Genomic DNA, 14,083 nt, shown 5'->3' with positions numbered 1-14,083 from the left:
CCATGTCCAGAACACACATCAACCTGTTGTTCAGTTTCTTAGCTTCCGCCCTGTAAATTATAAATGAGTAAACAAACTGTGCAGGAAGCAGTAAGAAAATAAGTGCAACAGTGTTTTGATTGGCTGAACCAACTCCCAATCACTTTTCAGACAATATGGAGTGAAGTGGGGTACTATCTACAAGAAAATGCTCAGTGCCAAGTGGGGAAGTTATTAATAAAAAGTCAAACTCATTTATTAGCGTATTATACATTTTAGAAGACAGGTTGTATCCATGTCAATTTCTTCACTCTGTAATTATTGGAGTCATGTGAAATTGTGTTTTTACAAGAAAAAGAAGTGTGTATCGAACATAATATAAATTAATACATACTGTCCTAACAAACTAACTTAGCGACAGTTACACTAAAATTTTTAATCTGGAGGAACACATACATATTAAACAAATATATCCAAAGTTTTTAGACAACATCCCTGTGCAATAACATGTCATTCTGAAATTAAATATAAGCCTGCCCAAAGTTACATTTACATTTGTCATTAGAAATATTGGTGCAGTTCATTTTAAAAATACCACGGCATGCATGTCTGCCATAAAATATATGCAAACAAACACACAGCTGTTTCCCCCATATGCTACAGTCAAAACCCCCATTGTACGATTGTAATCTGTGAAAGTGTAAAATGAGCAAGATTCTAAAATACTTTAAACAGTCAACTAAAAAACAAAATAAAAAAAAAGAAAAGGCAATTTGCCATTGACCACAGTGGTTTATTGTATTAAACAGTCTGTAAAAAGTGTTCTAGTAGTGGCCTTTGTATGAAAAGAAAAACCTCACATTATCTTTACAGCCAAATAAAATGCTAACTTGGGGGGGGGGGGGGGGGGATTTGGGGAGCTGACTGGTTCTAATCTAAGTAAATGTATCCAGTACTGTATACGGTATGTACAGCATTCTGTAACTTTTGTAAAACAAGACAGACAACATCTGTACAGCACTATTAACAGTTAAGTACCATATCTGGGAAAATTAGGTTTAAAATATGGGAAAAAAAGTAGTATAAAAAAAAAAAAAGATATCAGAGAAATGGGCCCTTCTAATAGCATTAGGGAGTGAGTGAGGGGACTATAGAAATAAACATAAATGTCAAAATCAGGAAGATGAAATGGCGGTTTGACTGTAATATTGTGACTTTACCGATAACTGACAAAACAGTTAATTTTTGAAGAAATATTCATTTTAAAAAATATATATTTACAGGTAATACAAATACAATTCTTCTGTAATTTCAATGAGAAGGTTAGAGGGCGTTCATTATATACGTGTCTATGTACACCCTTGATACTGGGAAAAACTATTAAAAGGACAAGCCCATTTTTGGAAAGGTCCTCACTAATCTTACCCTTGTAGCAAAGAGGTCTGAGGGGTGCTGGCCCCATTTTGACCACCACCTTGGTACCTGAAGTCAGGAGCCATTCACAGACCATCCCGCTGGGAGCTAGCAGTAGAGGGTGCGAGAGACGGTCCCTGACCATGACAGGATCCCTTCACCCTGTGCTTTGCCACCCCTTACTTGCTACAAGTGAAAGGTAGGTATGATTAGCAAGGACGTGTCCAAAAGCAGACTTTGCAATTAAGTGCGTGTGTACCTTTAAGACGCAGAGTATAGCAAGCATTTTTTTCTCACCAGGCCGAAACCTGTGAAATTGGCTAGGATAGAATAAGCCATTGTACAAGTGTGCGTACAAATCAAATGGAATTGGAAAGAGACAGATTTTCCCTGTGTTGCTCCAGGTATGTCAACAGGAAACATTTGCCAAGAACAGCTTCCATTATTAAAAATAAAAAAAAATAAAACACAACACCATCTTACATAGTTACCTTATTCAATAGCCTGCATTAAAAATATGCCAATCATCTCAGTCAATTAGTGTACATACACTATTACAGACGAGTCAAAGTATGTGTGTTTATATATTATATATACACACACAAACAAACAGACACACACACACTTTTATACCGATACACGCCTAAACATCTGTAATTGAAAATAATTACCAAGTTCAAGGAATACACTTAAGTGTCTTTGCTAATATTCTGTACATTAAGTTACTATATTAGTGAATAGTGACAGAATCCCTATTTGCAGATACAGAACTTAAGCTCTCATGGTACATAATATGGCACTCCAGAGGAGTTACTTCCACTAAGCCACATGCTCTGAAAACACAACAGTTAAAATGATGGGAGAGATAAGGGGGGGAAAAAAAAAAAAGAAGAGGGGAAAAAACAAATTGAAAATAATAATATACAAATGTAGCACAAAATACAAAAACTGGAGAATGCACACACACGTAATGGCAATACTATAAGGTCCTGTAAATATCTGTAAAAACAGTGAGTCAAGATGTCATCCCTTCAGTTCTTATCAGGAAAATGTTTGCAATATAAGAGATAATGATTCCTACAAACCGATCACAGGACGCCTTACCTTATTCACCGACCATAGTCCAGAAAGTGACGCTGCCCATTCGGCCACCCCCATTATCAGCTGAAGCGTGAGCGTATGCTGTCAACTTTTCTACAGGCCTCATGGAACCAGGAAGAGAGTGTGAGCTCTTGGTCAAATCTGCTCACATTCTGCTCCAGGTCAGGTATGCAGAAAAATGCTAGTATGTCAATTCACAGCGAGCATCTGGACTGGTAGCTCACGCTATCCACTTACAGCTGGGATTTTACTATTGACAGACAAATGGGTGCATTTGAGTTTAGAGTATATGAGAAAAATAGAATGTTTAAAAAAAATAAAAAATTAAAAACTATTATAAACCTAAAAAAAACAAAAAAACCCAAACAAAACAAAAGTGTACTTCGGTGGCAGTGTGTGTGTGTGTGTGCGCGCATCTCACTCTGTTCAAATATATATATATATATTTATTTTCTTATATTCTATCTCCAGCTTGTGAACTCATTATCCAAACCCTATCCACACAGAGTAATTGATGGGAAACTCACTAAAACAGTGGAGTTAGTTCCTGTTTTTTGTTGCTACTATGCATTTGAATATTATATACAAATATACCTACACGCACTCATCTTTTATCCTTAAAAAAACCTTGGTCTGTATTGCTTTCCTTTATCGTCACCGTCAGAAAGTTAGAAGTCACATCTGTAACTACTACTTTCTCCAAGTTGTCCACTGAAGGTCTCCATGGTTCCTCTTCTGGCTCACCAAGTATCCTGGCTACAGGGATACGGGCAATCAGAGAAGGCTTCCCGCCATGTGTGACCAGTGCTTCCCTGTAGATGTCAGACACCTGTCCTTGGTATTCTGAGCTGCTCCTAGTCTTTGGGACACCTGTCTCTTGGAAGTTGGAGCCCATAATGTCAGCCTTGTGCTTCGTCCTATGTGGATATGTGTCAATGCTTGATTGTCCATGGGTATCCTGTCCTTTATGTGCCAGTCCATGATCTCTAGGCAAGAAACTAAGTTCTGCCTGACTTGTAGATCCCAATTCGGAGTTTTGTCGCCTGGCGAGCTGTATGACACTGTGTGTGGAATGATATTCTAGTGTTCCAGCCTCGTCTACCCTGGCCGAACCCTGTTCAAGCTGACTTGTATGGTTGGCTGGAGTCATTCTTAGGGGCTGAGTATCTATGTTGGGAATTATTTTGCCATGATGACATCTCTTCCTCTTTTTTATCTTTAATGGGTAGTGCTCTCCTCTAATTTCTGGGCTACCCAACCTCTCCTTAAACAGATCTGTACGAGTCCCACTGCTCCCCTGGGAAGAGGTTGGGATACTCCTTAGCCCTTCCCTGGACCTAGATGGTAGTTCCTGAGGGGGACGACCTGGATACGGAACTCTTACACCCCGAGTAGACTCGCTGCGGAATTCATAGGTCTTTGCATTTGCTTTAGCTTGTGCCTGTGAATCACAGTAAAAAGAAGGTTTTAAGTTTACAGGGCATCTGCACCAAATTACATCAAGCAAATACGTTATGAAAACCCATGATGGTTAAAAGGAGATCTCTGGTCATCAATGGTTCACAACTCCAACATTACCTTAAGGAGGAAGGTTTTCGGTTTGGGACCCCTCTTTTTCGGCCCATACAACTCCCTTTCTCGCTCCCTAGGATAAGAGATAAATGTCCCAAAATGTTGAGACCATAAACTAGCTAGTGACATAAATTAAGGCTTACTGGATAGAAGTTTGTACCTGTCCTCAAAAGCTGCCACCAATCTAGCATCCAAGATGTTCTCCTCTGGCTCCCAAGTGCTGTACCTAGGACAAAAGAAACAGAACTAATCCAAAGCAAAAACAACCATATCCGACGATAACCGCAAACTGTTCCTAGCATTTAATACATACTATCTAATTACAGAAGTTTAAAAAAAAATCCACTTACTTTTGAGACCAGCCCTTCCACTTCACCAAATATTCCATGCGACCCTGTGGGAAGAGAAACATTCAGAAGACACGTACTGACATCTTAAACTTGGAGATACCAAATACCTTAAGAACATATCCAGGCAGATATCACATAGGATAATCCCAAAAGACATGAACTATGATAGCGACATAAGCATGTGGATAAATATAATGCTTGTAATATAGAAAATGTGACATATTTACTTGCACTATGCATTTAATTATTTATGTATTTTATACAGAAAAGACAGAGAGGTTTGAGGCCATGCAGATCTGCTCTGATAGGGGAGGGAGGGTAGAAAAAGTTGCCTAGGAGGGTGGCCTTCACCAATCTGTTGGGTCCCTCGGAGCCACAAACGGATCACGGCTGCAATTACAATGAATGGGACGTTCACATGGGAGAAAAATGGACAACCCCGCTGCCTATTTAAAACAGGCCAGTGGTAGTTGTACAGAACAGTGCACACAGGACCAGTTGTTCAGGGGAAACAGCTGTCCCCAGATAAGTAGGGCTTCACATTTTATATTAAAGTTAAGGAACTTTATCTAGTTGATCTATGATTTTACTTCCAAAGACATTATTTTTCTGACAGGTGCAAAAAAACCAATTCACATGCAATACCTTCCTAGATTGGGTGTGTTACAATTCCCATCATGATGAACATGGGTATACAGTTTAAAATCTCTTCATTACTTACTACAATAGTTATAATAAATGTCAAATTACTCACCCTTACCTACAAATCCCTCAACACCACCCATCATACACCTCTCAACTCTCATTTCAATATACTCTCCCTCTCGCCGTCCTAGATCTACCTCTGATCTGCGCCTCGACTCGTCTCAGGTAACCACGTCTCACTCCCACCAACAAGACTTCTCCCACGCTGTTACCAACATATGGAATTCCCTACCACGCCCAACCAGGCTTTCCCACAGCCTTCAAGTCTTTAGACGCTCTATGAAAACCCAACATTATTTTGGAGCTTAACTTATCCCTGATAACACTACTCACACTAATACACCCTCACAACTGTCCCAATCCCCACTCTGAACCACACTCTCTCCTCTTGCTTCAGCTGTGCCCTCTTCCACTTTGTATGTAAGCTCTCTCATGTGCATGGCTCTCCATACACTTTATTTTCAGGTTTGCACTTATTTTGTCTGCCTTGTTTGTCCCTGATTTATGTATGTCCTGTTTCCCTACTGTACGGCGCTGCGGTGCCTTACAAATCTACGATAGTAATACTACACTAAAAAGAGAGAATAAGAAGAGGTAGGCTAGATTTGCATCCAACATACGGAAGATTAGGAAATATACTACACAATTGGTCAGTCTTCAGAAATAAAGACATTCTTAGGAACAAATCTTTACAACATGGCACCATGCCTGGAAACGAGGGGAAGCTGGCAGCTATGGCTTCATATGTCAAATTCCTAACAAGATTCCAGCACACGAAGTGAAAATGAATACTACCAATCTCTACTGCTTCACATGTAGTATTTCAAAAAGGGGCTGATTAATATTACTAAGAAAATGGTTTCCGTTATACAAACAGAAAAAGGCCACATGCACACAGCGATATCCATCTCTGCTTCGTTACAGTTTCTGTCAGCAGAATAGAGGAGCGACAGATCCTCGCATACAGATAATCGATCTCCATGGCATGACAGACTGACAAAACACACATGGGGTGCTTTACAATGGCAGATGATGGAACAGAAAACAGGGAATAATGAACTACGTCTGAAAATAAAAAGCGTCATTATTTAATACTCAGTGATAGCATTACACAGATGTGATCACTAAGTACCTTATTCTATAGTTACTATACATGTGTCAATTTAGGGACTTTAAATGTAATTTAACATATTTTAGGGATACTGCACCATATTACTCTTAATCCAGAAAAACATCTTTCTATGAATAAGCATATTTTAGCAATTTACAAGTTCAGTGTACTGCTAGACTAGACTTGGCTCCACTACAGAATAAGAAACAAGTCTGCACTACTTAAGACTTTATTTAAAATGTTTATTCGAAAGGTGTTACCCATAGCTCTCAATAAACTTAGAAGCCCGATCCCAGAGCAGTACCTGTCTCCTTGCATTTACCACCGAAACCAATAATATATATATATATATATCATCAACATTTATTTTATATAGCGCCAGCAAATTCCGTAGCGCTTTACAATTGGAAACAAGCATTAATAAAACAATACTGGGTAATACATACAGGCAGAGAGGTAAGAGAACCCTGCTTGAAAGCTTACAATATATATATATATATATATATATATATATATATATATATATATCTATATATCTATATCTATATCTATATCTATATCTATATATACTCCAAATATTAACAGGAGGGTTTTATACTAAGCTAAGAAGAAATACATTTACAGTATAGGATGCTGGGAGAAAGCTCAATCATGCACACTATTTTGTGATAGATATAAATTATAATAAGCACATATATACATATTTTATATATCAGCATTTGCTAAAGTGGGACATTTTGGGACAGGGGTCAGGGTCACTAAGTATTATGCTACCAATCACTGGCTACATACAACAGGCCAGCATTCAGATGACGGGGGTGGGTGCCCGTCTCCCTTTCCAGCTCCCCAGCGCCCCCTGCCTGCGTTCGGCTATACCAATCAAGGCAGCCCGAGGACTGAGGCCTAACCTACGGCATCACCAAAACCGCCTCTCACCCACCTTCCGGATGCGTCTTTTGAGCAGAGACTCCGCCGCAAACACTCGCTCGCCGACCGCGGAAAGCTCCATACTCAGCACCGCGGGGCCGCGCAGCGCGCTCCCCGTGACGTCACCACCTGTTGCTAGCGGCGATGCTAATGTGGAAGGATGGAACTCTGCCACGACGTGATTGGCCGCCGCACGTCCCCGCCCCCTCATCCTGTCATAGCTCTTCCTTCACCCTCCGTTCTCCCTGGGGACCCGAGCTAGTAGAAGGGGGCGGGGCCACCGTGAATGACAGCTGACAGTGACAAATGCATGTGACAGCTATGTCTCCGTCACTGTGCACGATGGGAGAATCCTGTGCGTCCCGTGTTCATGTGCAGGCAGTTATTAGTTCCTTAATGGAACGTTCAGAATTCCAGCATTCTACAGAGAACTCTACTGTGTTTGTTTTATTATTTTAACGTTCCAGACATATAGGGCAGTACAATTGGGAAATGTAGAGCCATAGGCATCACTGATAAATGTGGAGGACAAAGCTGTAAAATGTCAAAGGATGTAAAGGAAACAATGATACTTGTTAATTATACAGAGGCCACTCTAACTCACCAGAGCCACTGCCATTTGAATTCAGTCAAGAAAGAATCCAGAAAGTTTCTGTTCTTTCCTTTGATTTGATGCAGCAGTTCAAGTATTTGTAGTGGTGCAGAGCCGTATCTTAGAATTCTAGCGCCTGGGGTGAGAAAGACAAATGCTGTTCCCCCCCAGCCCTCAATTTTAACCAAATGAACCTAAAACATTCCTAAATTGCGCCCCCCCTTCAGCGTTGCGCCCTGGGCGGTCGCCCCTATTGCACAGCCCTAGTTACGGCCCTGCAGTGGTGTCCGTAAAATCTAATGTGATTGGCAGGACCTGTTGTGTAGACCATGGGGTTTATTTATGAAGAGAGCCAGGCGCAGACTGGCAGATTTCAGCCCGGGGGGTGCACAGGCGGCCGCATCACATGACACGCGACATGTGAAGTTGATGACGCAGCCGCATCGCGTGTCATGTGATGCGGCCGCCTGTGCGCTGAAGCGGCCGCATCCCATGTCATGAGATGCGGCCGCCGGTAACAACAGGTGATATGGCATCCGGGGGCGGCCAGCTGGCCTACCACCCGGCCCTAACTGCGATAATATTGAGCGGCCCCCCCAGCCCACCCCTGAAGAGAGCGCAGTAACAACCAGTATGCATTGCTGCAAATCGCAATGATGCATATTAAAACGCTGATGTAATTTACGATGCTGGGGCTGCACTTGGTGCCCTGGCGTAGATCCCACTCCTTCACAAAGTCTTTTTGCTATATACCGCCAGCCTAACGCTTGCGGTTAATGGAGGAAGTGCTATGCGCATAGCACTTCCATGGGCACACCTACCAATCGTCCCGATTCTTAGGAAAGTTGGGGGAGATTTTGTCCACTGCTTCTTTGCATGGCAAAGCAGTGGTGAACGGGCAATGAAGGGGTTTGGAGGGTGAGGACAGCCTAGCACTTCAAAAGTGCTGTGCATGCCCATCGAGGTGTGGGACCATGCCCACATTGGGCATGACCACACCCCCAGAGTGCCATGGTCACTCCCTCGTCCCGCTGTCAGGAGAGACCAACGTTGGGAGGTATGCACGGGTGATGGATCAAGCAAAGCCGGAGAGACTTCAGCTGAGTCCCATTGTAAAAGACCAGTAATGCCATCCTGAGAGCTTTAAAAATTGATTAGTGCTGCTCTCCCCATAGCTCCAGTAATGGGGTTAACCCTTTGATAAATAGCAGAAAGTGATGAAAGAGCCTTTCGTCTGTATTTAAGCCAGTATTTTGGCTCTTCACCACTTCTTAAATAGCCCATGTTGTGAAATGTCTTTGGCACCCATCCCCCAAAACGCAGCTATCTCAGGACAGTGCTTTCACCACTCTTATTCATCACTAATGTTATTTATTTATGTTATTTATTATGCCACTTCATTATCTGTTCATCACCTACAATTGAACAATACTAAATTGAATAGCCCCAATGCCAAGCATAGCAAATATTTAACCTTACTAAATAAAAGGAGCCTACACTAACATCAGGAATAACACACATAATACAGCAGAGTTTTACTGAATGGTCATTCCCCACCCCCACCACCCCCTCCCCTTTAGGCAGGGTTCACCTTAATATCTTTGCGTACGGCCGTGACATATCCACCCAATGCCACGCTGTTACTAGAAGAACGTTCATTTTCCTAGTTCTACGTAGCCCTACTAGATAGGAATAGCTTATCTTTTACAACTACCACCTATCAATCGGTCACCAAATTCCACATTTTTGAAAATCGGGACTATCCCACTGAAATCGGTACATTGGGAGGTATGCTACTGTACAGTGCAAAGGACTGTTCCTGTTCATTTGTGCCCAGATGTGCACACTTTAGCAAATGTGCACATATAAATATTTTAATTCTGCTTTAAGGGAGGTTTTAAGTTTTTTATTTGTAGACTTTTGGTTTTTTTTTACACATGTGTAATAAAATTAAAGTCTCTCTTGCTACCTTGCCCGCAGTCTCTATCATGAGGACAATGAACTAGAGCTCCTTCCAATCTAACTACACTACCTTCTACACCCTCTAGCACCCCTCTCCTCAATCAGCACATTACCACCACCCTCAGACTTAATCTACGGACCATGGCTGTACCCACCATCTGCGGACCAAGGCTCCTGTGCAACACTACAACAGCAGCTGACCACAAGCTGTGATCCCCAGCCACAGACAGCTGTTGCTGTTAGTAACATCTATACTTCTGGAATTGTTTAATTTAGGACAGGGCTTCATGTGACATAAACAGTGTTATGACAGTGTCTTGAGTTAGGTTGTGTTGTGCAGTGTTGTTAAGCCTCCATACACACTTAATCTTGGAGTGGAGGAAGCATTTTAATGAATATTTATGACTCATTATTTACTAATATTTACCATATTTGCTCATGTCGATTGGATGTACAAATTAACGCACAAACACAGCAAACGATTTTCAAAGATCAGTTTTAATATAAACAGCTACTATGAGTTAGCTAAAATGTATTATCTTAATAGATCTGTTTAAATGAGCAATATAGCTGCTAACCTCAAATGTTTTTCTATATAAATATTTGATGTTTTTGTTTTCATGTTCAAATTCTGCTTTTAAAGAGATGTATATCTTTGATTTTTAGTTTTCAACTGCTAATTCAAACATTTTAAAGCAAATGAAAAAGTGGATATCAAAGTTATAGCATTATTTTTCTTTAGAAACATCTGGTGGTACCAGACATGAAACTGTGGACCGGAAGTAAAGCTGCGGTAAGACTACAGTAAATTACATTTGAAAAATGTCCTGCTTTTAAAAATGCAATAGTTTCTAAAATAATTCTTGCCAACATTCTTCTAGAATATATAAATCTGTTTTTTTTTCTTTAGCTACAAAAGTATGCAGTCTACAACTTCAACATGCAGGCAGGGCAGGATTAACCCGAGGTCTAACTGGGCTACAGCCCAGGGGCCTCGGGCATCCAGGGGGCCCTTGACAGAGCTCAGCAGAATTATTGATCGGGACAGGGGCGGGGGCGCCCCCGGCCCGATCAATGCTGAGCTCTGTCACTGCAGTCCTCCATCTCCGGCGCTCAGTAATCTCCTTACTGAGGAGATCTCGCGAGAGTGTCACGAGATCTCCTCAGTAAGCAGCTTACAGCGCGCCGCGGAAGTAGGACTGCAGTGACAGGAGAAGGTAAGCGCTTGGGGGGCGGACGGCTAACAGGGGGGCCAGTCTGCTAACTGGGGAGGCCTCACGGGGGAATGGGGGCCCCCTTAGCCCAGGGGCCTCCATTCCGTTAATCGGGCCCTGCATGCAGGACCATCATTTGACATTGATTTCTATTGTAGGCCTGTTCTGGGAGAAGATAATGGTGGATTGTGTATTGTACTTTTGTGTGGTATAATCACTTTTATCCCTTTTACTTTTCTTTAACATTTTAATGAATAAATACTTTGATATTACGTATGCTGTATATATTTTGCTTAAAGATCCCCATGATGTTGGTGTAACACCGGAATTGTTTTGGCCACAGGGCAGTCCAGTCTGTGAAGGTCAGAACATTAAAAAGTTGCATTTTTCCTATACTTTTTTTCTAATTTTTTATTGTTTACTATACCTGTATACAGTTTCTTGCTATAGCTACCCATAGCCATCCTGTAGTGCCAGGATACACAGGTTATTTTGTAATACACTTTTTATGAATTTCTGTTTTATTTAAATGCGTGCAAATCGAAATAGTTAATGTTCCTGCTTTTATTTTAACCAGATACTGTTCATAAGTTTCAGAATTTTTGCGAGACTTTCAAGGATTTACAAACATGCCGGGGAAGCCGACCAGAACATTCAGATCTCTTGGCATCACACACCATATGCACGTTGACGCAACGGAAGTTTTGCTGGTTTTGAAGATACTTCCATTCCTCTCAGTGGGATGAGCACCACATGAATACAATCGATTGCACCCAGGACTGTCAGCGTGTGTTTTTTTTGTGTGTGTTTTTTTAACGCATTCTAGACCTTGAATAGGCAATGTGAACACATTGGGAAAAACCGCCCATCAACGCAAAAGTTACGGACACCAAAAATATAAAACACCAAATAGTTTGTCTGATGAAGGTACTGCTTGATACATGGCTGCAAAATTTGCACCACCTTCTGAGGTGTGAAGAGAGATTTTATCACCATTCCACCTTGGATATTCCCGCAATAGCTTCAGCCGATTTTGAAGTTGAATAGGACTTTCTGTGGCTGCCTATTCATTAATGTGCTAAAAAAATATGGTTATGAAGTTAACTATTTGACCTTGTGAAAGTGCAATAAAACGAGGAATTGAATAGTGCAATGGTAAAATGAAATGAGGAAAAATAACCCATTGCAAAACTGTTAAAGTCACGCCGAATTGGATTGCTCCCTTAGACTGCAGACTCTTTTTAAAATCGTTCCAACGATTTTCTGGAATAATGTTAGGAAAAATATGTTTATATGGATAAGTTTTAACAATGTTATCACTTAAATTGTTACGTGTAAAAAGAGACAAGTACAAAAGAGACAAACACACTTTGCAAATTTTTAGCAATATATATATATTCCTCTGAGTCAGAAGTTAGGGCACCCAGATTTGCTGGGTGCCCATCCACGAGATCGATTTAATGTTTAGCTTGTGCCTGGCACAGAAATCTGCGGCCACAGGGAAACTGGATGAAAATAAAGAGTCCCTTCAAAGATGGGCTACCATGTATGCATTTAGTTGGTGTAAGAATACAGTGTGTTGTTGCATTTTCTGCATTTACTGGACTAAAAACCTATTATGCTCATCCAATTCATCTGCAATTGGAGCCTCATTCTGCCTGCAAGTGTTTGACACTAGAAGGTGTCATCTACACTCGTGGAGGCAGGCCCGGTGCTCCCATTAGGCAAGGTTAGGCACTTGCCTAGGGCGCCGGGCTCTGGAGGGCGCCACAGAATACTAAATGACTTTAAAACTGTGCGGCGACCGCTGACCATACCTGTCACGGCCGCCGTACAGCATCCAGATGCACGGGGAGGGGGGGGGGAGAGGCTATTTTGTCAATACCGCCGCCTCTCTGCTCCGTCTCCTCCCCTCCACTCACTAGTGTCAGTGAGTGGAGGGGAGGAGACGGAGCAGAGAGGCGGCGGTGGTGAGACAAGGTAAGGAAAGACGGGATGAGGGGGGAGGAGGGAGCCGATTTTTTGCGGGGGGGGGGGGGGGTTGCCGATTTTTTGAGGGGGGGCGCCGATTTTGTAAAAATGCCTAGGGCGCCATGGACCCTAGCACCGGCCCCGCGTGGAGGGCTGTCAAATTTTAGCCCGGGGGAGCAAGACTGGACTCAGCAGCCTATTAGGAACATTTTAAAGGAAGAAAATGCAGTAACCCAGCCCAAGGTAGCCCACTATGGGACTGGGCTGGGGAGCAGTTGCCCCCCTGCCTCTCAGCCTAGCCAGTCCCTGCGCTCCTGTGAAGGAGGCAGGAACCGGACAAGTTAAATAAACAATATAACATTATATGATAGATGTGTATGTACAGCAATATGCCATGTTTATGACATATTTTAATTTTAGTGTGCATCTAGTGACTCACATAATTTAATAGACATATGTTCCCGTGGTTGACTCAACAGGTCCCTTACGCAGAGAAACAACAACAGATGATGAGGACGTTGTTGAGTGAGCCTATAAAACAACATTATAAAATATGTTGGAAAATCAACATTCCTTACACCTATACTAACATTAACTAAGCCTTCATGGCAATATGTGGCATTGAGGCAACAGCAGCGACATATGCAAGAAAGTTTTGGGGCTAGATTTACTAATCTGCGGGTTTGAAAAAGTGGAGATGTTGCCTATAGCAACCAATCAGATTCTAGCACACACTCAACATTGGTAACAGGAACAGATCAAACCCCGAGTCATCCTCTCAACATTACCTGGCATCAGCACAGGGGGTGTGGCCACATCACAATGAGGGCGTGGTCATGTAATAATCGGGGCATGGTCGCTACCCTAGAGGGCTGCCTAGTGCTGTAAAGCACTAGACTGATCCTTAGAAATCTCACTTGCCACCCAAACACGGCAACACGCACTAGTAGTAGTGGTGCTACACCCGTTCACCGCTGCTCCGCTATACACTAGTTTAAACTGGTTTTAGCATTTCCATTTTGGAAATATCCTTTATTTGTGTCAGTGATCCACAGGCTTAGTTTCTAAGCTGAATAATGCAGTATATTTTGCTGCTAAGCAGATAAGAATATAAATATTATGCTTCCACAATAACAATCCAATGTATATTTCTTTCATCATCATCATTGTCAGTTATTTATATAGC

The 14,083-nt window shown here is 41.9% G+C and overlaps 1 protein-coding gene and 1 long non-coding RNA gene across 2 annotated transcripts; one reads left to right on the top strand and one right to left on the bottom strand.

Annotated features, from left to right (window-relative positions):
- Positions 1 to 206: 206 nt before the first annotated feature.
- Positions 207 to 7,329, bottom strand: CBX8 (chromobox 8). The gene is made up of 5 exons (XM_075177948.1): positions 7,172 to 7,329; positions 4,416 to 4,459; positions 4,226 to 4,291; positions 4,072 to 4,138; positions 207 to 3,934 (listed from the first exon to the last, which is right to left on the bottom strand). The coding sequence occupies exons 1-5, from the start codon at positions 7,238 to 7,240 to the stop codon at positions 3,098 to 3,100; spliced, it is 1,083 nt and encodes a 360-aa protein (XP_075034049.1). The 5' UTR covers positions 7,241 to 7,329; the 3' UTR covers positions 207 to 3,097.
- Positions 7,330 to 7,428: 99 nt separating this feature from the next.
- LOC142095136 (uncharacterized) lies at positions 7,429 to 12,172 on the top strand. Its single transcript, XR_012677746.1, has 4 exons — positions 7,429 to 7,513; positions 9,799 to 9,950; positions 10,455 to 10,505; positions 11,524 to 12,172. It is a non-coding gene; the product is annotated as an uncharacterized LOC142095136 (long non-coding RNA).
- The last annotated feature ends 1,911 nt before the right edge of the window (positions 12,173 to 14,083 follow it).

Source organism: Mixophyes fleayi, chromosome 6 (genome assembly GCF_038048845.1).
Source record: "Mixophyes fleayi isolate aMixFle1 chromosome 6, aMixFle1.hap1, whole genome shotgun sequence".
Lineage (NCBI taxonomy): Eukaryota > Metazoa > Chordata > Amphibia > Anura > Limnodynastidae > Mixophyes > Mixophyes fleayi.
Note: the sequence above shows the minus strand (reverse complement) of the source record. Positions and strands in the feature narration are given on the sequence as shown.

Bases quoted from the DNA above. Each gene is read 5' to 3' on its own strand.
- CBX8 (XM_075177948.1), bottom strand. From the start codon at position 7,240: ATGGAGCTTTCCGCGGTCGGCGAGCGAGTGTTTGCGGCGGAGTCTCTG. The intron at 4,460-7,171 runs GTGGGTGAGAGG...CTCTTCCCACAG, and splicing joins TCAAAAGACGCATCCGGAAG to GGTCGCATGGAATATTTGGT. The intron at 3,935-4,071 runs GTAATGTTGGAG...TGTGATTCACAG, and splicing joins CGAAAACCTTCCTCCTTAAG to GCACAAGCTAAAGCAAATGC.